The 24645-nt window shown below is 43.5% G+C and overlaps 1 protein-coding gene across 4 annotated transcripts in view; it reads left to right on the plus strand.

Moving 5' to 3' along the window:
• The window catches only part of LOC106611384 (synaptosomal-associated protein 25-B), a 72642-nt gene that overhangs the window by 41227 nt on the left and 6770 nt on the right, over positions 1-24645 (plus strand). For all 4 annotated transcript variants that reach the window (XM_014211548.2, XM_014211547.2, XM_014211550.2 and 1 more), the window contains one exon: positions 15619-15667. In XM_014211548.2, the coding sequence (XP_014067023.1) occupies positions 15619-15667 (49 nt within the window). The remainder of the gene's footprint in view (positions 1-15618; positions 15668-24645) is intronic.

Below are 24645 nucleotides of genomic sequence, written 5' to 3' on the forward strand. Positions count from 1 at the left end.
ACAAATGAATAAAAAAAAGTAAAGCTGAAATGTCTTAAGTCAATAAGTATTCAACCCCTTCGTTATGGCAGGTCTAAATAAGCTCAAGAGTAAAAATGTGTTTAACAAAGTCATATAATAAGTTACATGGACTCTGTCATATAATAAGTTACTCAATGGACTCAATCTGTGTGCAATAATACTGTTTAACATGATTTTTGAATGAGTACCTCATCTCTATACCCCACACATAACATTATCTGTAAGGTCCCCCAGTCGAGCAGTGAATTTCAAACACAGATTCAACAACAAAGACCAGGGAGGTTTTCAAATGCCTTGCAAAGAAGGGGACTTATTGGTAGACTGGTAAAAATAAAAAGCAGACATTGAATATCCCTTTGAGTATGTTTTTTTACCCCTTTCATTCTCCCCAATTGGTAGTTACAGTCTTGTCTCTTTGCCACAACTCCTGTGCGGACTCGGGAGAGACGAAGGTTGAGAGCCGTGCGTCCTCTGAAACACAACCCAACAAAGCCGCACTGCTTCTTGACACAACACCCACTTAACCTGGAAGCCAGCCGCACCAATGTGTCGGAGGAAACACCGTACACCTGGCAACCGTGTCAGAGTGCACTGCGCCCGGCCCTCCACAGAAATCGCTGATGCGCGATGGGACAAGGACATCCCTGCCTGCCAAGCCCTCCCCTAACCCGGACAATGCTGGGCCAATTGTGCGCCACCCCATAGGTCTCCCGGTCACGGCCAGCTGCGACAGAGAATGGACTCGAACCCAGAATCTCTAGTGGCACAGCTAGCACTACGATGTAGTGCTTTAGACAACTGCGCCACTCGGGAGGCCCCTGTGAAGTTATTAATTACACTTTGGATGGTGTACCAATACATCCAGTCACTGCAAAGATACAGGTGTCCTTCCTAACTCAGTTGCTGGAGAGGAAGGAAACTGATCAGGGATTTCCAATGAGGCCAATGGTGACTTTAAAACAGTTACAAAGTTTAATGGCAGTGATAGGAGAAAACTGAGGATGGATCAGCAACATTGTAGGTACTCCACAATACTAACCTAATTGACAGAGGGAAAAGAAGGAAGCCTGTACAGAATAAAAAATATTCCAAAACATGCATCCTGCTTGCAACAAGGCACCAAAGTAATACTGCAAAAAAATTGGCAAAGCAATTCACTTTTTGTCCTGGATACAAAATGTTATGTTTGGGACAAATCCAATACAACACTACTGAGTATCACTCTCCATTTTTCCAGCATAGTGGTGGCTGCATCATGTTATTGGTATAAACTTGAGAATAAACTGGATGATCTCCATTCGAGACTATCCTACCAACGAGATATTAAAAACTGTAATATCTTATGTTTCACTGAGTCGTGGCTGAACGACGACACATATAATATGTATACAGTTGGCTGGGTTTTCAGTGCAGGCAGGACAGGACAGGACAGGACAGAACAGCTACTTCTGGTAAGAAGAGGGTTGGGGGTGTGTGTCTATTTGTCAATAACATGTGGTGCTCGAGGTGATAAGCTGCAGACCACACTATCTACCAAGAGAGTTTTCATCTATATTTTTTGTAGCCATCTAGTTACCACCACAAACTGATGCTGGCACTAAGACCGCACTCAACGAGCTGTATAAGTAAACAAGAAAATGCTCATCCAGAAGTGGCACTCCTATTGGCCGGGAACATTAATGCAGGCAAACTTAAATCCATGTTAATCTAATTTCTACCAACATGTCACATGTGTAACCAGAGGGGGGAAAAAAACTCTAGACCACCTTTACTCCACACACAGAGATGCATACAAAGCTCTCCCTTGCCCTCCAGTTGGCAAATCTGACCATAATTATATCCTCCTGATTCCTGCTTACAAGCAAAAACTAAAGCAGGAAGTACCAGTGACTCGCTCTATACGGCAGTGGTCAGATTATGCGGATGCTACACTACAGGACTGTTTTGCTAGCACAGACTGGAATATGTTCCGGGATTCATGCAATGGCATTGAGGAGTGTAACACCTCAGTCACCAGCTTCATCAATAAGTGCATCGACAACATCGTCTCCACAGGGAACGTTCATACATATCCCAATCAGAAGCCATGCAGTACAGGCAAAATCCACACCGAGCAAAAGGCTAGAGCAGCCACTTTCAAGGAGCGGGACACAAATCTGGACGCATATAAGAAATCCCGCTATACCTTCAGATGAACCATCAAACAAGCAAAGCATCAATAGAGGACTAAGATTGAATACTACTACACCGGCTCTGATGCTCGTTAGATGTGTCAGGGCTTGCAAATCATTTCGTACTACAAAGGGAAACCCAGCCATGAGCTGCCCAGTGACGCAAGCCTACCAGATGAGCTAAATCTATTTTATGCTCGCTCCAAAGCAAGCAACACTGAAGAATGCATGAGAGTACCAGCTGTTCCGGACGACTGTGTGATCATGCACTCCATACCCGATGTGAGCAAGACCTTTAAACAGGTCAACATTCACAAGGCAGCGGGGCCAGAAGGATTACCAAGACGTAAACTCAGAGCATGTGCAGACCAACTGGCAAGTGTATTCACTGACATTTTCAACCTCTCCCTGACCGAGTCTGTAATACCTACATGTTTCAAGCAGACCACCATAGTCTCTGTGCCCAAGAAAGCGAAGGTAACATGCCTAAATGACTACTGCCCTGTAGCACTCACGTCTGTAGCCATGAAGTGCTTTGAAAGGCTGGCCATGGCTCACGTCAACACCATCATCCCGGAAACCCCAGACCCAGTCCAATTCACATACCGCCCCAACAGATCCACAGATGAAGCAATCTCAATCGCACTCCACACTGCCCTTTCCCACCTGGGAAATGTGAAAATGCTATTCATTGACTACAGGTCAGCGTTCAACACCATAGTGCCCACAAAGCTCATCACTAATCTAAGGACCCTGGGACTAAAAACCTCCCTCTGCAACTGGACCCTAGACTTCCTGACGGGCCGCCCCCAGGTGGTAAGGATAGGCAACAACACATCTGCCATGCTGATCCTCAACACGGGGGCTCCTCAGAGATGCGTGCTCAGTCCCCTTCTGTACTCCCTGTCCACTCATGATTGCACGGCCAGGCACGACTCCAACACCATCATTAAGTTTGCTGATGACACAACAGTGGGAGGCCTGATCGACAATGATGAGACAGCCTACAGGGAGGAGGTCAGAGTCCTGATCGTGTGGTGCAAGGACAACAACCTCTCCCTCAACGTTTTATTTTTTTATTTTTTTATTTTATTTCACCTTTATTTAACCAGGTAGGCAAGTTGAGAACAAGTTCTCATTTACAATTGCGACCTGGCCAAGACAAAGCAAAGCAGTTCGACACATACAACAACACAGAGTTACACATGGAGTAAAACAAACATACAGTCAATAATACAGTAGAAAAATAAGTCTATATACAATGTGAGCAAATGAGGTGAGATAAGGGAGGTAAAGGCAAAAAAAGATCATGGTGGCAAAGTAAATATAATATAGCAAGTAAAACACTGGAATGGTAGATTTGTAGTGGAAGAAAGTGCAAAGTAGAAAGAAATAATGGGGTGCAAAGGAGCAAAATAAATAAATAAATACAGTAGGGGAAGAGGTAGTTGTTTGGGCTAAATTATAGATGGGCTATGTACAGGTGTAGTAATCTGTGAGCTGCTCTGACAGCTGGTGCTTAAAGCTAGTGAGGGAGATAAGTGTTTCCAGTTTCAGAGATTTTTGTAGTTCGTTCCAGTCATTGGCAGCAGAGAACTGGGAGGAGAGACGGCCAAAGGAGGAATTGGCTTTGGGGGTGACCAGAGAGATATACCTGCTGGAGCGCGTGCTACAGGTGGGTGTTGCTATGGTGACCAGTGAGCTGAGATAAGGGGGGACTTTACCTAGCAGGGTCTTGTAGATGACCTGGAGCCAGTGGGTTTGGCGAGTATGAAGCGAGGGCCAGCCAACGAGAGCGTACAGGTCACAGTGGTGGGTAGTATATGGGGCTTTGGTGACAAAACGGATGGCACTGTGATAGACTGCATCCTGTTTATTGAGTAGAGTATTGGAGGCTATTTTGTAAATGACATCGCCGAAGTCGAGGATCGGTAGGATGGTCAGTTTTACGAGGGTATGTTTGGCAGAATGAGTGAAGGATGCTTTGTTGCGAAATAAGAAGCATATTCTAGATTTAACTTTGGATTGGAGATGTTTGATGTGAGTCTGGAAGGAGAGCTTACAGTCTAACCAGACACCTAGGTATTTGTAGTTGTCCTTATATTCTAAGTAAGAACCGTCCAGAGTAGTGATGCTGGACAGGCGGGCAGGTGGGCGCAGCGATCGGTTGAAGAGCATGCATTTAGTTTTACTTGTATTTAAGAGCAGTTGGAGGCCACAGAAGGAGAGTTGTCTGGCATTGAATGTGAGCAAGACATAGGAGATGATTGTGGACTACAGGAAAAGGAGGACTGAGCACACCCCCATTCTCATCGATGGGGCTGTAGTGGAGCAGGTGGAGAGCTTCAAGTTCCTTGGCGTCCACATCACCAACAAACTAACATTGTCCAAGCACACCAAGACGGTTGTGCAGGGGCAATCAAAGCCAATTCTCCCTCAGGAGACTGAAAAGATTTGGCATGAGTCCTCAGATCCTCAAAAGGTTTTACAGCTGCACCATCGAGAGCATCCTGATGGATTGCATCACTACCTGGTATAGCAACTGCTCGGCCTCCGACCGCAAAGCACAGCAGAGGGTAGTGCGTACGGCCTACATCACCAGGACCAGGCTTCCCGCCATCCAGGACCTCTATACCAGGCGGTGTCAGAGGAAGGCCCTAAAAATTGTCAAAGACTCCAGCCACCCTAGTCATAGACTGTTCTCTCTGCTACTGCACAGCAAGCGGTACCGGAGCACCAAGTCTAGGTCCAAGAGGCTCCTAAATAGCTACTACCTCCTAGCCATAAGACTCCTGAACAGCTAATCAAATGGCTACCCAGACTATTTAGCCCCGCTATTGTGATTTACTGCTGCTCTTTAATCATTTGACGTTCTTATCTCTTACTTTTAAAAAATATTTTCTTAAAACTGCATTGTTGGTTAAGGGCTTGTAAGTAAGCTTTTCACTTGTTGTATCCGGCGCATGTGACAAATAAAATTTGATTTGATGAAAACCTGCTCCAGAGCACTCAGGACCTCAGACTGGGGTAAAGGTTTACCTTCCAACAGGACAACGACCCTAAGCACACAGCCAAGACAACGCGGGAGTGGCTTCGGGACAAGTCTCTGAATGTCCTTGAGTGGCCCAGCCAGAGCCCGGACTTGAACCTGATCGAACATCTCTGGAGAGACCTGTAAATAGCTGTGCAGTGACGCTCCCCATCCAATCTGGCAGAGCTTGAGAGGATCTGCTGAGATGAATGGGAGAAACACCCCAAATACAGGTGTGTGCGCCAAGCTTGTAGCGTTATACACAAGAAGACTTAAAGGGTCTGAATACTTATGTAAATGTGATATTTCATTCTTTTTAATTTTGTATAAATTTGCAAACATTTCTAAAAAAAAACTGTTTTTACTTTTCATTATGGGTGTAGATTGATGAGGGAAAAACGATGTAATCATTTTTAGAATATGGCTATAACGTAACAAAATGTGGAAGAAGTCAAGGGGTCTGAATACTTTCTGTATTTAAAGTGTCTTAAAACCTTTCTGGTATCACTGGGACGCTAGCGTCCCACCTCGACAACAGCCAGTGAAATTGCAGGGCGCCAAATTCAAACAACAGAAATCCCATAATTAAAATTGCTCAAACATACAAGTATTATACACCATCTTAAAGATAAACTTCTTGTTAATCCAACCACAGTGTCCGATTTCAAGAAGGCTTTACGGCGAAAGCACACCATGCGATTATGTTAGGACAGCGCCTAGCCACAAGAGAGGACTCACAAAAGTCAGAAATAGCGATTAAATGAATCCCTAACCTTTGATGATCTTCATCTGCTGGCACTCCCAGGACTCCATGTTACACAATAAATGTTCATTTTGTTCGATAATGTCCCTCTTTATGTCCAAAAACCTTCGTTTTGTTGGTGTGTTTAGTTCAGTAATCCAAAGGCACAAAGGGAGCTCTCAACATCCAGACGAAAAGTCAAAATAGTACAATAAAGGTTCGTAGAAACATGTCAAACGATGTTTAAAATCAATCCTCAGGTTGTTTTTGTCATAAATAATCAATAATATTTCAACCGGACAAAAGCTTCATCAATAGAAAAGGAGAAACAAGAAAGGCGCGCTCCCGATCATGCGCTGGACTCATGTCTGGAAATTTCCACTGTCCTCTCATTGAAAGTGCTGTATCTCCCTCATTTTTCAGAGTAAAAGTCTGAAACAATCCCTAAAGACTGGCCACATATAGAAGAAGCCATAGATATAGTGAACTGGGTCCTAAGTCTTTGTATGGTGGATAGGCTTTCAATGGAAAAACAGCCTTTCAAAATAAAAGTACTTCCTGGATGGATTTTCCTCAGGTTTTTGCCTGCCATATCAGTTCTGATTTACTCACAGACATTATTCTAACAATTTTGGAAACTTTGGAGTGTTTTCTATCCAAATCTACTAATTATATGCATATCCTAGCTTCTGGGCCTGCGTACCAGGCAGTTTAATTTGGGCACGCTTTCCATCCAAAATTCCAAATGCTGCCCCCTACCCTAGTGAAGTTAAACGGATGTTGGGTCACCTTGAGCTGCCAGAACAGTTTCAATGCTCCTTGGCATAGATTCTACAGGTAGACCTAAACCATGCCAGGAAAATGCACCCCACACCATAACATCCATTTTATATCTCTCATTTACTCAAGTGTTTCCTTTCTTTTGTTAGTTACCAGTTGCCTACAGTTGGGAAAGCAGCCATTTGGGCAGCATGCGGATCAAATATACAGCTTGTTGAGTTGTGGCCATAGACATTTAATCCATAGAAGCATTTTTGAACCTCTTACCCTGGCAATTTGAGTGTGAAACTCATGGGTACACTAGCAATGGCTGCAAGTGCTTACTTGAATGGGAACTGCCATCTATGGATTATATTTCTATGGTTGTTTGCAGCTGTCTGTTTGCCTTTTGCGAATTTCAAAATACATTTGCGGGAAAAACGTACAGTTTGGAAAGCAAATGCCTACCTTTGAAAAGAGAAGACAAATCTGTCTGTTGAACCAATAGAAACAACAACAAAAAAACAAGTCCCAAGTGCATCTGCCATCACCATGACTAGTAGCCTATGGCTTCATCTTCATCATTAGGTGAGTCAGTGTGCTACTGGAAATGTTATTTAGTAGCCTGCTGTAATCCAGGCAAAGGTATGAATATCATATGTCATGCAACCAACTCTGGCCATCCAATGGCTCGGCAGCAATGGGATACATGGGTGGGGGGGGCTGGGGGAGGTCGTTGTCATATCGATTGCAGATCAGTACAGGAGACATCGATGAAATCAATGATAATCTCCATCTTACGGTCAGTAACACACCTCTCTCTCTATCTCGCTCTCTCTCTCTCGCTCTCTCTCTCTCACTCTCTCTCTCTCTCTTTCTCTCTCTCTCTTTCTCTCTCTCTCTCTCGGCTGGGCTGCGTACACAATAGTGCCCTGTATACTAGGCTACTATATGGGCTACTATATAGTGCACTAGGGAGCCATATGATGGAGCACTCTCGCCCACCACAGGTGTTGTGATTCACTCGGTCATGAACCTGAGGCCTGGTAGTCATAGCAACAGAGTAAGTCGTTAGAGCCCTACTACTGTATCGGTGAGGAGGAGACTTCACAGAATGAATCAGGGTGTGCTACGTCAAACATGCCCCTGTCAGATTCAAAGAGAGGACATGGACGTCAACCTTTTTAAAAGACATGCACTTAGTGTATGAAACTAGTACCACTGGTCACCAATGTGTTTTGCCTCTATTTTAAGATTCCTTTCTGTTGGTTCCAGAAGCACTTTGAACAAAACCTATGCAAGTCATAATGCAAACCCAGGCGATGTAATTCCCCCCGCCACATATCTTCTATCTTAACTGTTTCATAGCTCAGTTATTGATGTGTGAGTACTGACAGGAAAAAAGAAGTCTGATAGATGTGATCAGTCATGACATTAGGCCTGTCTCTCTACATTTAAATATTAACATTTTAGTGAATTAGCAGACGCTCTTACAGTCAGTGCATTCCAGTGGCTGTCAGTGCCGTTTCAGATCAGGGAGGACTATTTTTTCTTTTCATCATCGTGGACTTATTTCTATTACAGCATATTGGATGCTTCTCATTCATATTCCATTCACCCAGCTCAATGTAACATCGATAGGTTTAGGCTACTACGTAATACTCTAATGTTCCCTATAACCATCATGAGGTTGCTACAACCTAGCCTATGAATGAAAGTTTACAATGTAGGTGCACACAGGTCAAGAGAAACAATTTAGATGAAAGACAGTGACATATGGACAGACAGTGACACATTCAATATTGCCTTGCACACTCTTGCCTGCATCTAGCTAATCTAGGGTGTAATTGGACAAATTCAGCTATTTTCATCCCCGTTTCGTTTGCTTCCATTTAAGAAACCTTTTTCAACAGAATCTGTGGAATGAATACACACCTGATCACGCATAAACACAATTCAATTTCATAGCAGCCACGTTGTATTCATTCTAGCCTCTATGTACTCTCCTCCTCTCACCTTTTCCATTCATTTGAGACATTACTGTGCAGCCGTATTCATCGACCTGGCCAAGGCTTTCGACTCTGTCAATCACCACATTCTTATCGGCAGACTAAACAGCCTTGGTTTCTCAAATGACTGCCTCGCCTGGTTCACCAACTACTTCTCTGATAGAGTTCAGTGTGTCAAATCAGAGGGCCTGGACCTCTGGCAGTCTCTATGGGGGTGCCACAGGGTTCAATTCTCGGGCCGACTCTTTTCTCTGTATACATCAATGATGTCGCTCTTGCTGCTGGTGATTCTCTAATCAACCTCTACACAGACGACACCATTCTGTATACTTCTTGCCCTTCTTAGGACACTGTGTTAACTAACCTCCAGACGAGCTTCAACGCCATACAACTCTCCTTCCGTTGCCTCCAACTGCTCTAAAATGCAAGCAAAACTAAATGCATGCTCTTCAACCGATCACTACCCGCACCTGCCTGCCTGTCCAGCATCACTACTCTGGACGGTTCTGACTTAGAATATGTGGACAACTACAAATACCTAGGTGTCTAGTTAGACTGTAAACTCTCCTTCCAGACTCACATTAAGCATCTCCAATCCAAAATTAAATCTAGAATCGGCTTCCTATTTTGCATCAAAGCATCCTTCACTCATGCTGCCAAACATACCCTTGTAAAACTGACCATCCTACCGATCCTCGACTTCGGTGATGTAATTGACAAAATAGCCTCCAACACTCTACTCAACAAATGGGATGCAGTCTATCACAGTGCCATCCGTTTTGTCACCAAAGCCCCATATACTACCCACCATTGCGACCTGTACGCTCTTGTTGGCTGGCCCTCGCTTCATACTCGTCGCCAAACCCACTGGCTCCAGGTCATCTACAAGTCTCTGCTAAGTAAAGCCCCACCTTATCTCAGCTCACTGGTCACCATAGCAGCACCCACCCGTAGCAGCAGGTATATCTCACTGGTCAGCCCCAAAGCCAATTCCTTTGGCTGCCTTTCCTTTCAGTTCTCTGCTGCCAATGACTGGAATGAATTGCAAAAATCACTGAAGCTGGAGACTCATATCTCCCTCACTAGATTTAAGCATCAGCTGTCAGAGCAGCTCACAGAACACTGCTCCTGTACGTAGGCCATCTTTAAACAGCCCATCCAACTACCTCATCCCCATACTGTATATATTTATTTATCTTGCTCCTTTGCACCCCAGTATCTCTACTTGCACATTCATCTTCTGCACATCAATCACTCCAGTGTTTAATTGGTATATTGTAAATACTTCGCCACCATGGCCTATTTATTGCCTTACCTCCCTTATCTTACCTCATTTGCACACACTGTATATATACTTTTTCTACTGTTTTATTGACTGTATGTTTGTTTATTCCATGTGTAACTCTGTGTTGTTGTATGTGTCAAACTGCTTTGCTTTATTCTTGGCCAGGTCGCAGTTGTAAATGAGATCTTGTTCTCAACTAGTCTACCTGGTTAAATAAAGGTGAAAAAAAAACACATCAGCTGTATTTGACCAGGCAAAAAACCTTTCCAAGCCAAACCATGTCATAACCACTACACACAAACTACATTGTTGTCCCAATATTAGCTGAAGTAACGTCCAAGTCAACATGGCTAATATAACTAATGCGTTAGTAAACCCAGTACAATCATATGTTACAGTACATAGTCAGTAAACAGTTACACCGGCGGACCCGGTGGCAATAAATTAATAAACCCCAAATCTTACCTTGACTTGGAAGAGTTCCTGTGTTGCCGGTCTGTCTGCTGGACTGTCAGTCGACAGAAAGTCTCTGGTTGTGTTCCAGAGACTTTGTGTTGACTTTGTGCTGACTGTATTTAAATTTCCAACCGTTTCAACATGTAGCCACAGCGCCATGCTTCCTAGTCTAATGTGCATTTTGTCAGAAGTGATTTTTATGCACTCTGGGAAAAGGGAGCGTTCCGTGACGCCGACGTAATATCTGTGTTCACGTGGGCATGGCCACTGACTTGGTTAAGACTTTATATGAAAGACTATTATCTCATTTAGAAGGCTAACATCACTTTACATCTTTAATCATATTCATTCACCACATTTGGATGTGAATCTGATCACTGGGAAATATACACATTCAGAGATAAAGTTATGATGTTCTACTGTCCTTCATGAGTTCCCAAAACACAACTGATATGACATAATTGTTCTTCGAGTACCCACGGATCACTCCAACCGCTTGGATTTACAGAGATATTGTTTAATTCCCAACTTTTGGATGATGGTGTTTTGGGCGGGAAGAATGTCTTTGTTCTCTATAGGTTTCTTTCCCCTCAATCCTGCCAAACTCAAAGTTTCTACACAGTACTTACGACCGGTCATAAAACTGGTGGGGGAGAGAGACAGAGAAAATGTGGGAGGAAAATCTGGCGCCTATGATCCTCACACAACAGGGCAAGTCATGACACTATAATGTGCTCCTTTCTGCAAGTTTCCACACAGCTGAGTTCCTGCAGATAGTAAAAACACGGGATGTGTCACATGCTGCGGTCGCACCCAAACGGCTCTTAGTTATACGTTTCAGTCTTATGACTAAGTCACACAAAGACAAGTTTATATCAGGTTAGAAAAAAAACTAGCCTATAACAAGAGACAATTCTATAACAAGAGACAAGTAAAAAAACAGCAAAGCATTTCTGAATGTAATTTTTCCCCTCAAAGGGTTCTACCCGGAACCAAAAAAAAGGTTATTCAAAGGGTTCTCCTATGGGGACAGCCAGAGTGTAGTAAGAAAAGACAGGTGCAAGGTGAATTGTCCTCGCTGTTGTCTCTATGGTTCTCAGTTCATCTTTCCTTGATTCCTCACATCCTCTTTACTCGCCTCCTTTTCCAAACACATTGAAGAAGAAGGTCCTAGGGAAGGAACCTAAGACCTTCTACAGTCGGTTGAAATGGGGGTAAGGAGATAGGATGCTAGGAATCAAGGAAAGGCGAATTTTGTGTGTGAGCGTGCGTGCGTGCGTGAATGTGTCAAGGAATATCTCGTTACATTCCTTGGTATGTGTGCCCGCGAGCGTGTGTGCAACAGTCATTTCAAACACAAAGGTCAGGTTGTTGGAACCTCTCTGAGTAAGTGCAGTTTTATCACTGGACAGTCGGGGAGGGGGAGTTCAAACCCTGGAGGGATCAGCAAAATAGCATATTCCTTAGATTAGTAGAAGCTTCTGATGGAATCAGTAACATAACATATTAATTCGTTTTGTAGGAGCTTCTTTGTCATCCTTATATATATTGTGTTCTGAGTCGGTCTAATAGCTCACAATCATACATCCTCTAAAAGCAGTTGTGATCAGACCCACTTTGGGCCAAATAGGATAATTTTTTGTATTGTTTACCAATAGAGTCTTGTTTTGCTCAGAGGTAGTCATGTTGCATCTATCACCATAGCTCTGAGTATTTAGTTGTTTTTTATTAGGATGCAAACAGGAAACAAAACACAACAAATAGAATACATATAATACATAATATACATAATACAATACATAACACAATACATAATACAATACATAATACAATACACAATACATAACACAATACATAACACAATACATAATACAATACAAAATGCATAATACAATAGATAATACAATACATAATACATAACACAATACATAACACAATACATACTACAATACAAAATAAATAATACAATAGATAACACAATACAAAATACATAACACAATACATAATTCCATACATAATACATAATACAATACATAACACAAAACAAAACATAACACGGCCTTCCCTGTGGCTCAGTTGGTAGAGCATGGTGTTTGCAACGCCAGCATGGTGTGTGCAACGCCAGGGTTGTGGGTTCGATTCCCACGGGGGGACAGTACAAAAAATTAAATAAATGCATGAAATGAGATGTATGAAATGTATGCATTCACTACTGTAAGTTGCTCTGGATAAGAGTGTCTACTAAAATGTAACTGTAACATAAAATACAAAATGCAATACATAATAAAATACAACACAAAGTACAATGCGTAATACAATATGAAATACAATACATAACATAACACAATCAGTAATACATAATACACTACATAACAAAATACAGTAAAAAAATACATATATAGCAATACCTCCTATATTTCCTGTACATGCTATAACCATGTATAGATACTACTGCATCATCAAAGGAATTATCTAAGTGTGTTTCAGAGATGGACAGAATATGAATGTTTTCTGATGTTAGTAAAGTTGTCAATTTCATTAACCTTTTTTTCAGGCTACAAATATTAATATGAGCTATTTTTATTTGCTTGTTTGATTTTAGTGCTATTCTGAGAGGCTGATCCGAGGTAGACATGTCAGTGGCATTTACATTTGAGCCAATGGTACTGAGTGGGCTGCCAACAGTGGATTTCTTCCTAAGACCGACAGTTTCATTGCAAATGGTGGAATTCAATTCTATGGGCATATGATTACTGCTGACAATACCCTCAGAGCTAACAGTTAAAGGAACATAGACGAAGTTACTATCAGATCTATAACATTATATCCATTCATCAGAGAGAGACATCAGAGTTTGGCAAAGACTTTTTAAACCATATTTCAGGCAATTCTCAAAAATTACCTGTTGGTTTGAGAAGCCAGAATTACAATAAGATCCATTTTTATGAAATCAAATACTTCTGACATTTACATGAGTTACTCTCTACTTCAGCACTGGTAACATACACTGCGTCACCACGGAACACCTCATGGATAAAATGTACATTGACTCTATCTATAACCCATGTCCCATACGATGATCCATCCCAAATGGTTCCCTATTGTCTATAGCAGGGATCATCAACTCCATTCAGCCGAGGGACGATTTCTTTTTCTTGAGTGGATGGTCAGGGGGCCGGAACATAATTACAAATCATTTGTAGACTGCAAATTGACCGCAAGAAGCCCAAACAGATATAATATTTGATTAAAATATAATCATTTCAAACCTTGCTTACATTTATATATGATCAGATATACACTGAGTGTACAAAATATTAAGAACACCTTCCTAATATTGAGTTGCAACCCCCGCCCTCAGAACAGCCTTAATTCATTGGGGCATGGACTCTACAAGGTGTCGAAAGAGTTCCACAGGGATGCTGGCCCATGTTTACACCAATGCTTCCCACAGTTGTGTCAAGTTGGCTGGATGTCCTTTGTGGTGAATGATCATTTGTGATAAACACAGGAAACTGTTGAGTGTCACCCTTCTGAATGGCACACATAAACAATCCATGTCTCAATTGTCTCAAGGCTTAAAAATCATTCTCCCCTTCATCGACACTGATTGAAATGGACATCAGTAAGGGACATCAGTAAGGGATCATAACTTTCATCTGGAGTCACCTGGTCAGTCTATGTCATGGAAAGAGCAGGTGCTCTTGTGGGAATATGCGTGGGAATAATTTGGAACAGATTTCCAAAATTAAAATCAATTGGATCCGATTTGCTGGTGTTTTTACTGTATGTCCAATAATAAAAAATAATAATCACTTAAGGGGCCAATAAAATGACCTGGGGGCCAAATTCAGCCCGCGGGCCACTAGTTTGGGAACCCTGCCCTGTATAGTGCACCATATATAGAATAGGGTGCCATTTGGGAACGATCCACGATGTCATGTTTGGATCAATATGTGTTGAGGAAGTGAACTTATTAACTGTCAGTATTCCTCCATTTCTCTACTGCCGTGTTCTGTTCACACTGAACTGTTTGATCTCCACTGCCGTGTTCTGTTCACACTGAACTGTTTAATCTCACTGCCGTGTTCTGTTCACACTGAACTGTTTGATCTCCACTGCCGTGTTCTGTTCACACTGAACTGTTTAATCTCACTGCCGTGTTCTGTTCACACTGAACTGTTTGATCTCCACTGCTGTGTTCTGTTCACACTGAACTGTTTAATCTCACTGCTGTGTTCTGTTCACACTGAACTGTTTAATCTCACTGCTGTGTTCTGTTCACACTGAACTGTTTAATCTCACTGCTGTGTTCTGTTCACACTGAACTGTTTAATCTCACTGCTGTGTTCTGTTCACACTGAACTGTTTAATCTCACTGCTGTGTTCTGTTCACACTGAACTGTTTAATCTCACTGCTGTGTTCTGTTCACACTGAACTGTTTGATCTCCACTGCCGTGTTCTGTTCACACTGAACTGTTTGATCTCCACTGCCGTGTTCTGTTCACACTGAACTGCTTGATATCACTGCCGTGTTCTGTTCAGACTGAACTGTTTGATATCACTGCTGTGTTCTGTTCACACTGAACTGTTTGATCTCCACTGCCGTGTTCTGTTCACACTGAACTGTTTGATCTCCACTGCCGTGTTCTGTTCACACTGAACTGTTTAATCTCACTGCTGTGTTCTGTTCACACTGAACTGTTTGATCTCCACTGCTGTGTTCTGTTCACACTGAACTGTTTAATCTCACTGCTGTGTTCTGTTCACACTGAACTGTTTGATCTCCACTGCCGTGTTCTGTTCACACTGAACGGTTTGATCTCACTGCTGTGTTCTGTTCACACTGAACTGTTTGATCTCCACTGCCGTGTTCTGTTCACACTGAACTGTTTGATCTCCACTGCCGTGTTCTGTTCACACTGAACTGTTTAATCTCACTGCTGTGTTCTGTTCACACTGAACTGTTTGATCTCCACTGCTGTGTTCTGTTCACACTGAACGGTTTGATCTCACTGCTGTGTTCTGTTCACACTGAACTGTTTGATCTCTACTGCCGTGTTCTGTTCACACTGAACTGCTTGATATCACTGCTGACCTATCTTATACACCCCCCTCTTTTCTTCTGACCCGGGGTGTGTAGAGTAAAGATGCCGGTATCAGGACTCTGGTTATGCTGGATGAGCAGGGAGGTAAGTCCCTATAGAGACACAATAGTACACTCTAATATTGGACAACTGTACATGACTATATACACTAAATATAATGTACTACACTGTACACTGTACTGTACTGAACTCTATTTTCATAGTACTAGTATACTATGTACAGTTAGAAAGTTAAAAGCACCAGGGATTTTAAATTCAGTTATTTCTGTAATGTATAATGTCTAAACTGTTTGCTGTCTTGCTTGTATCTTTGTCTTATAAGAGGTATAGTACATTTCCTCAGTAGACAGTAACAATGAGCTGTAGTATTGAGGTTAACTGCTTGTTGACTCAATAGTGTATCTGAGAAAAAGCACGGCTACAAGAAACATGTGGCCTTGCGGTTCAGAGGTGAAGTTGTTAGTTGATAGCACATCCTCTTTACTGAGAGGACACACTGATCAGTTATACTGGTAATGACAAAACATCTCATTCACATGCACTCAAACAGGACACCTTTGTAGAATCCCTGGGTTAAGGCTTTGGTTAAGGAAATGGAACCTTGTGGAAGTGGATCAGATGGATAAGGTTGGTTAGGCAGGAGAAACAGCTTGATAGTACTGATTCCTAGTGGCTGGTGATTTTAATGCAGGGAAACTGAAATCTGTCTTACCTAATTTCTACCAGCATGTTACCTGTGAAACTAGAGGCGAAAAATCTCTAGATCACCTTTACTCCACACACAGACACATACAATGCTCTCCCTTGCCCTCTATTTCACAAATCTGACCATAGCTCTATCCTCCTGATTCCTGCTTAGAAGCAAAACTAAATCAGGAAGTACCAGTGACGTGTTAAATACGGAAGTGGTCAGATGACGCAGATGCTAAGCTACAGAACTGTTTTGCTAGCACAGACTGGAATATGTTCCGGGACTCATACAATGGCATTGAGGAGTATACCACATAAGTCACCAGCTTCATAAATAAGTGCATTGACGAAGTTGTACACACGGTGACCGTGCGTACATATCCCAACCAGAAGCAATGGATTACAGGAAACACCCACACTGAGCTAAAGGCTAGAGCTGCCGCTTTCAAGGAGCGGGATACTAATCCTGATGCTCATAAGAAATCCTGCAACGCCCTCCGACGAACCATCAAACAGGCAAATTGTCAAAACAGGACCAAGATCGAATCCTACTACACCGGCTATAATGCTTGTTAGATGTGGCAGGGCTTGCAAACGATCATAGATTACAAAGGGAAACCCAGCTACGAGCTGCCCATTGACGTGAGCCTGCTAGAAGAGCTAAATGCCTTCTATGCTCGCTTCGAGGCTAGCAACACTGAACCATGCATGAGAGCACCAGCTGTTACGGACAACTGTGCGACCACGCTCACCATAACCGATGTGAGGAAGACCTTTAAACAGGTTAACATTCAGACAGATTACCAGGATGCATATTCAGAGCATGCGCTGACTAGCTGGCAAGTGTCTTCACTGACATTTTCAACCTCTCCCTGACTCAATCTGTAATACTTACATGTTTCAAGCCAAACACCTTAGTCCCTGTGCCCAAGAATGCCAAGATACCGGTCTAAATTACTTTGAAAGGCTGGTCATGGCTCACATCAACACTATCATCCCAGACACCCTGGGTCCACTCCAATTTCCATACCACCCCAACAGATCCCCAGATGATGCAATCGCTATTGCACAATGCCCTTTCCCACCTGCACGAAAGACACATATGAGAGAATGCTGTTCATTGACTAAAGCTCAGCATTCAACACCATCATGCCCTTCAAGCTCATCACTAAGCTAAGGACCCTGGGACAATAACACCTCCCTCTGCTCCTGGATCCTGGACATCCTGACGGGCCGCCCCCAGGTGATGAGGGTAGGCAACAGGACATCCACCACGCTGACTTTCAATGCAGGGGCCCCTCAGGGGTGTATGCTTAGTCCGCTTCTGTACTCCCTGTTCACCAATGTCTACATGACTCCAACACCAGCTTGATAGTACTGGTTGGTTATGCAGGAGAAGCAGCTTGATAGTACTGGTTGGTTAGGCAGGAGAAGCAGCTTGATAGTACTGGTTGGTTATGCAGGAGAAGCAGCTTGATAGTACTGGTTGGTTATGCAGGAGAAGCAGCTTGATAGTACTGGTTGGTTAGGCAGGAGAAGCAGCTTGATAGTACTGGTTGGTTATGCAGGAGAAGCAGCTTGATAGTACTGGTTGGTTATGCAGGAAAAGCAGCTTGATAGTACTGGTTGGTTAGGGAGGAGAAGCAGCTTGATAGTACTGGTTGGTTATGCAGGAGAAGCAGCTTGATAGTACTGGTTGGTTATGCAGGAAAAGCAGCTTGATAGTACTGGTTGGTTAGGCAGGAGAAACAGCTTGATAGTACTGGTTGGTTATGCAGGAGAAGCAGCGTGATAGTACTGGTTGGTTATGCAGGAGAAACAGCTTGATTGTACTGGTTGGTTAGGCAGGAGAAGCAGCTTGATAGTAATGGTTGGTTATGCAGGAGAAGCAGTTTGTAGTACTGGTTGGTTATGCAGGAGAAGCAGCTTGATAGTACTGGTTGGTTATGCAGGAGAAGCAGTTTGTAGTACTGGTTGGTTAGGCAGGAGAAACAGCTTGATAGTTCTGGTTGGTTAAGGAGGAGAAACAGCTTGATAGTACTGGTTGGTTAGGCAGGAGAAGCAGCTTGATAGTACTGGTTGGTTAGGCAGGAGAATCAGCTTGATAGTACTGGTTGGTTATGCAGGAGAAGCAGCTTGATAGTACTGGTTGGTTAGGTAGGAGAAACAGCTTGATAGTACTGGTTGGTTATGCAGGAGAAGCAGCTTGATAGTACTGGTTGGTTAGGGAGGAGAAACAGCTTGATAGTACTGGTTGGTTAGGCAGGAGAAGCAGCTTGATAGTACTGGTTGGTTAGGGAGGAGAAACAGCTTGATAGTACTGGTTGGTTATGCAGGAGAAGCAGTTTGTGGTACTGGTTGGTTAAGGAGGAGAAACAGCTTGATAGTACTGGTTGGTTAGCCAGGAGAAGGAGTTTTATAGTACTGGTTGGTTAGGCAGGAGAAGCAGCTTGATAGTACTGGTTGGTTAAGGAGGAGAAACAGCTTGATAGTACTGGTTGGTTAAGGAGGAGAATCAGCTTGATAGTACTGGTTGGTTAGGCAGGAGAAGCAGCTTGATAGTACTGGTTGGTTATGCAGGAGAAGCAGTGTGATAGTAGTGGTTGGTTATGCAGGAGAAACAGCTTGATTGTTTGATTGTACTGGTTGGTTAGGCAGGAGAAGCAGCTTGATAGTACTGGTTGGTTATGCAGGAGAAGCAGTTTGTAGTACTGGTTGGTTATGCAGGAGAAGCAGCTTGATAGTACTGGTTGGTTATGCAGGAGAAGCAGTTGGTAGTACTGGTTGGTTAGGCAGGAGAAACAGCTTGATAGTTCTGGTTGGTTAAGGAGGAGAAACAGCTTGATAGTACTGGTTGGTTAGGCAGGAGAAGCAGATTGATAGTACTGGTTGGTTATGCAGGAGAAGCAGCTTGATAGTACTGGTTGGTTAGGGAGGAGAAACAGCTTGATAGTACTGGTTCGTTAGGCAGGAGAAGCAGCTTGATAGTACTGGTTGGTTAGGGAGGAGAAACAGCTTGATAGTACTGGTTGGTTATGCAGGAGAAGCAGTTTGATAGTACTGGTTGGTTAGGCAGGAGAAGCAGCTTGATAGTACTGGTTGGTTATGCAGGAAAAGCAGCTTGATAGTACTGGTTGGTTAGGCAGGAGAAACAGCTTGATAGTACTGGTTGGTTATGCAGGAGAAGCAGCTTGATAGTACTGGTTGGTTATGCAGGAGACGCAGTTTGTAGTACTGGTTGGTTATGCAGGAGAAGCAGTTTGTAGTACTGGTTGGTTATGCAGGAGAAGCAGTTTGTAGTACTGGTTGGTTATGCAGGAAAAGCAGCGTGATAGTAGTGGTTGGTTATGCAGGAGAAACAGCTTGATTGTACTGGTTGGTTAGGCAGGAGAAGCAGCTTGATAGTACTGGTTGGTTATGCAGGAGAAGCAGTTTGTAGTACTGGTTGGTTATGCAGGAGAAGCAGCTTGATAGTACTGGTTGGTTATGCAGGAGAAGCAGTTTGTAGTACTGGTTGGTTAGGCAGGAGAAACAGCTTGATAGTTCTGGTTGGTTAAGGAGGAGAAACAGCTTGATAGTACTGGTTGGTTAGGCAGGAGAAGCAGCTTGATAGTACTGGTTGGTTAGGCAGGAGAATCAGCTTGATAGTACTGGTTGGTTATGCAGGAGAAGCAGCTTGATAGTACTGGTTGGTTAGGTAGGAGAAACAGCTTGATAGTACTGGTTGGTTATGCAGGAGAAGCAGCTTGATAGTACTGGTTGGTTAGGGAGGAGAAACAGCTTGATAGTACTGGTTGGTTAGGCAGGAGAAGCAGCTTGATAGTACTGGTTGGTTAGGGAGGAGAAACAGCTTGATAGTACTGGTTGGTTATGCAGGAGAAGCAGTTTGTGGTACTGGTTGGTTAAGGAGGAGAAACAGCTTGATAGTACTGGTTGGTTAGCCAGGAGAAGGAGTTTTATAGTACTGGTTGGTTAGGCAGGAGAAGCAGCTTGATAGTACTGGTTGGTTAAGGAGGAGAAACAGCTTGATAGTACTGGTTGGTTAAGGAGGAGAAACAGCTTGATAGTACTGGTTGGTTAGGCAGGAGAAGCAGCTTGATAGTACTGGTTGGTTATGCAGGAGAAGCAGCGTGATAGTAGTGGTTGGTTATGCAGGAGAAACAGCTTGATTGTTTGATTGTACTGGTTGGTTAGGCAGGAGAAGCAGCTTGATAGTACTGGTTGGTTATGCAGGAGAAGCAGTTTGTAGTACTGGTTGGTTATGCAGGAGAAGCAGCTTGATAGTACTGGTTGGTTATGCAGGAGAAGCAGTTGATAGTACTGGTTGGTTAGGCAGGAGAAACAGCTTGATAGTTCTGGTTGGTTAAGGAGGAGAAACAGCTTGATAGTACTGGTTGGTTAGGCAGGAGAAGCAGCTTGATAGTACTGGTTGGTTAGACAGGAGAATCAGCTTTGATAGTACTGGTTGGTTATGCAGGAAAAGCAGCTTGATAGTACTGGTTGGTTAGGGAGGAGAAACAGCTTGATAGTACTGGTTGGTTATGCAGGAGAAGCAGCTTGATAGTACTGGTTGGTTAGGGAGGAGAAACAGCTTGATAGTACTGGTTGGTTAGGCAGGAGAAGCAGCTTGATAGTACTGGTTGGTTAGGGAGGAGAAACAGCTTGATAGTACTGGTTGGTTATGCAGGAGAAGCAGTTTGTGGTACTGGTTGGTTAAGGAGGAGAAACAGCTTGATAGTACTGGTTGGTTATGCAGGAGAAGCAGGTTGATAGTACTGGTTGGTTAGGGAGGAGAAACAGCTTGATAGTACTGGTTGGTTATGCAGGAGAAGCAGCTTGATAGTACTGGTTGGTTAGGGAGGAGAAACAGCTTGATAGTACTGGTTGGTTATGCAGGAGAAACAGCTTGATAGTACTGGTTGGTTAGGCAGGAGAAGCAGCTTGATAGTACTGGTTGGTTATGCAGGAGAAGCAGCTTGATAGTACTGGTTGGTTAGGGAGGAGAAACAGCTTGATAGTACTGGTTCGTTAGGCAGGAGAAGCAGCTTGATAGTACTGGTTGGTTAGGGAGGAGAAACAGCTTGATAGTACTGGTTGGTTATGCAGGAGAAGCAGTTTGATAGTACTGGTTGGTTAGGCAGGAGAAGCAGCTTGATAGTACTGGTTGGTTATGCAGGAAAAGCAGCTTGATAGTACTGGTTGGTTAGGCAGGAGAAACAGCTTGATAGTACTGGTTGGTTATGCAGGAGAAGCAGCTTGATAGTACTGGTTGGTTATGCAGGAGACGCAGTTTGTAGTACTGGTTGGTTATGCAGGAGAAGCAGTTTGTAGTACTGGTTGGTTATGCAGGAGAAGCAGTTTGTAGTACTGGTTGGTTATGCAGGAAAAGCAGCTTGATAGTACTGGTTGGTTAGGGAGGAGAAGCAGTGTGATAGTACTGATTGTTTAGCCAGGAGAAGCAGCTTGATTGTACTGGTTGGTGATGCAGGAGAAGCAGCTTGATAGTACTGGTTGGTTAGGGAGGAGAAGCAGCTTGATAGTACTGGTTGGTTATGCAGGAGAAGCAGCTTGATAGTACTGGTTGGTTAGGTAGGAGAAACAGCTTCATAGTACTGGTTGGTTATGGAGGAGAAACAGCTTGATAGTACTGGTTGGTTAGGCAGGAGAAACAGCTTGATAGTACTGGTTGGTTATGCAGGAGAAACAGCTTGATAGTACTGGTTGGTAATGGAGGAGAAACAGCTTGATAGTACTGGTTGGTTATGCAGGAGAAACAGCTTGATAGTACTGGTTGGTTATGGAGGAGAAACAGCTTGATAGTACTGGTTGGTTATGCAGGAGAAGCAGCTTGATAGTACTGGTTGGTTAGGCAGGAGAAACAGCTTGATAGTACTGGTTGGTTATGCAGGAGAAGCAGCTTGATAGTGCTGGTTGGTTAGGCAGGAGAAACAGCTTCATAGTACTGGTTGGTTAGGGAGGAGAAACAGCTTGATAGTACTGGTTGGTTAGGGAGGAGAAACAGCTTGATAGTACTGGTTGGTTAGGGAGGAGAAACAGCTTGATAGTACTGGTTGGTTGTATTAGGTCATTTCTCTTTTCAGGTTCTTACCTTTATGTTGACCTCAATTGCTTCCATTCAGAATATAAAGCAGACTGAGAATTTTAACTAAATAGACCTCCTTCTTCAGTTGTACGGACATCAGCTCTTCAGTCATGGTTGTCTCATGGCAGTAAGAAAGACAGTCCCAGCTCTTCATTAGACCACTGAATAATGTTATAGTGGTATAGAACTAGGCAGTTACATTGTAACAGAAGCACAGTCTTTCTAAACTAAGCATTCACAGCCCCTTCTGCATTCATTTGGACACAATGCAGTGTTTCAACATAAATATATTTTGTAGAACACATGTTATGCCTCTCTGACATGTGGAGAAAGCAATCATATCAGCTCTATTCGTGGTATTTTCATCTCCAACGTTCAGTGTGTTGCTCCCTCCCAGGTTCCAGCATGGCAGGGGTTTAATTTGTGTGTTCAACTCCATGGGATGTCTTCCTGCCCCCCGGCTCAGTTCCACATGTCACTGAGGTACCTAATAGGCCTTTCAGTGGAACATATAGCCTTTCTCTCTGGCTTCCTGAGTAATGGTACTAACGTCCCGCTCGCTGCAACCGCCACCACCACAGAGCAATCAATTCCCAGATTTAAATTACCTCAGCACCAGAGAGTCTAGAACCAGGTGCCAGTGTTGGAGAGATTCCACCTCCAGAGAGTCTAGAACCAGGTGCCAGTGTTGGAGAGATTCCACCTCTAGAGAGTCTAGAACCAGGTGCCAGTGTTGGAGAGATTCCACTTCCAGAGAGTCTAGAACCAGGTGTCAGAGCTTTTTGTAAAAAGCACCTGTGGAGTGACTTCAGAATTGATCTGATTGGCTATCCCAATTGTTACCATTGATTAGTTTAGGGCAGTCTTCCACCCTCTGATTGGTCGAGTGGTGTTGTGTAAAGATGCCCCTCTCTTTCTCTCTCTCTCACATTCCCCCTCTTCTCTAATCCCTCACTTTCCATGGGATTACCTGGGGAGGCTACTTATTTGTGTGGTAGTGTTGTTGGGGGCGACAGAGACGCCAGAGAGGATAACAATACTGTTCCCACTATCTGTCTGACTGGCAGACTGCAGATGGTCACACTACAGAGAGGGAGAGAGTGAGAGAGTGAGAGGGAGAGAGAGAGAGAGAGTGAGAGAGAGAGAGAGAGAGAGAGAGAGGGAGAGAGTGAGTGAGAGTGAGTGAGAGTGAGAGTGAGAGTGAGAGAGAGAGAGAGAGAGAGAGAGAGAGAGAGAGAGAGAGAGAAAGAAAGAAAGACACTGAAAATGTAGAAGGGAGAAAGAGAAGGAGTCAGAAAGAACAGAAGCAGTCTAGAAGTCTAGTTCACTGCTCCACATCTAGTTCCCTATTTCATCTTGTGTCTTTGTCCATTCTGTGTCCAGTGACCAGAGACATGTGTATCTGTCTCAAACATTGTGAGTTGTTTCCGCATCGCCACAACCCAGGGATTGTTTACAAATGTTCACACATCAACAAGCAAGCCACCCCAGCCATGAATTCCCTTACCCTGCCTTGCCTATGCTACAGACCACTCCCCTCTCCCCCTGGACCCACTCCAGGTAGATCTTGACCCTAACTACAGGTCTAGGATCAGAGTACCCACAATGCTAACCAAACACACCATTTAAGGAATCAACCAATACTTGACCCTGTATCAGTGGTTTAGGGAATGAACCAATATCTGACCCTGTATCAGTGGTTTAGGGAATGAACCAATATCTGACCCTGTATCAGTGGTTTAGGGAATGAACCAATATCTGACCCCGTATCAGTGGTTTAGGGAATGAACCATTATCTGACCCTGTATAAGTGGTTTAGGGAATGAACCAATATTTGACCCTGTATCAGTGGTTAGGGCAAGCTCTTGGGGTGAGGTCATTACTGTTGCTACCCAACTTACATATTATTCAAACATTCTGCTTGCATCCCCCATAATGCTTTTCACCTCATCCACTGCTTCACAACACTTGTTCAGTTCATCTACACCCCTCCTTCACTCATCCTGTTTATCTCATCTGTCTGTTTATCACTTGCTCTCTCTCTCTCTCTCTCTCTCTCTCTCTCTCTCTCTCTCTCTCTCTCTCTCTCTCTATCTCTCTGTCCCTCCCTCTCCCTGGCTGGTTTTCAATACACTGTCCCCAGTAACATAAATTGGTTAAAATAAGTATTTTCAACGTTTTGTCAACGTCTTTTCAAACCAAAAAATACATATTTTCTACCCTAAACACGTCTTGTCAACATCTTGTGCTCATAGGGGTGCTCTCTTTC

This window comes from Salmo salar, chromosome ssa09 (assembly GCF_905237065.1).
Source record: "Salmo salar chromosome ssa09, Ssal_v3.1, whole genome shotgun sequence".
Lineage (NCBI taxonomy): Eukaryota > Metazoa > Chordata > Actinopteri > Salmoniformes > Salmonidae > Salmo > Salmo salar.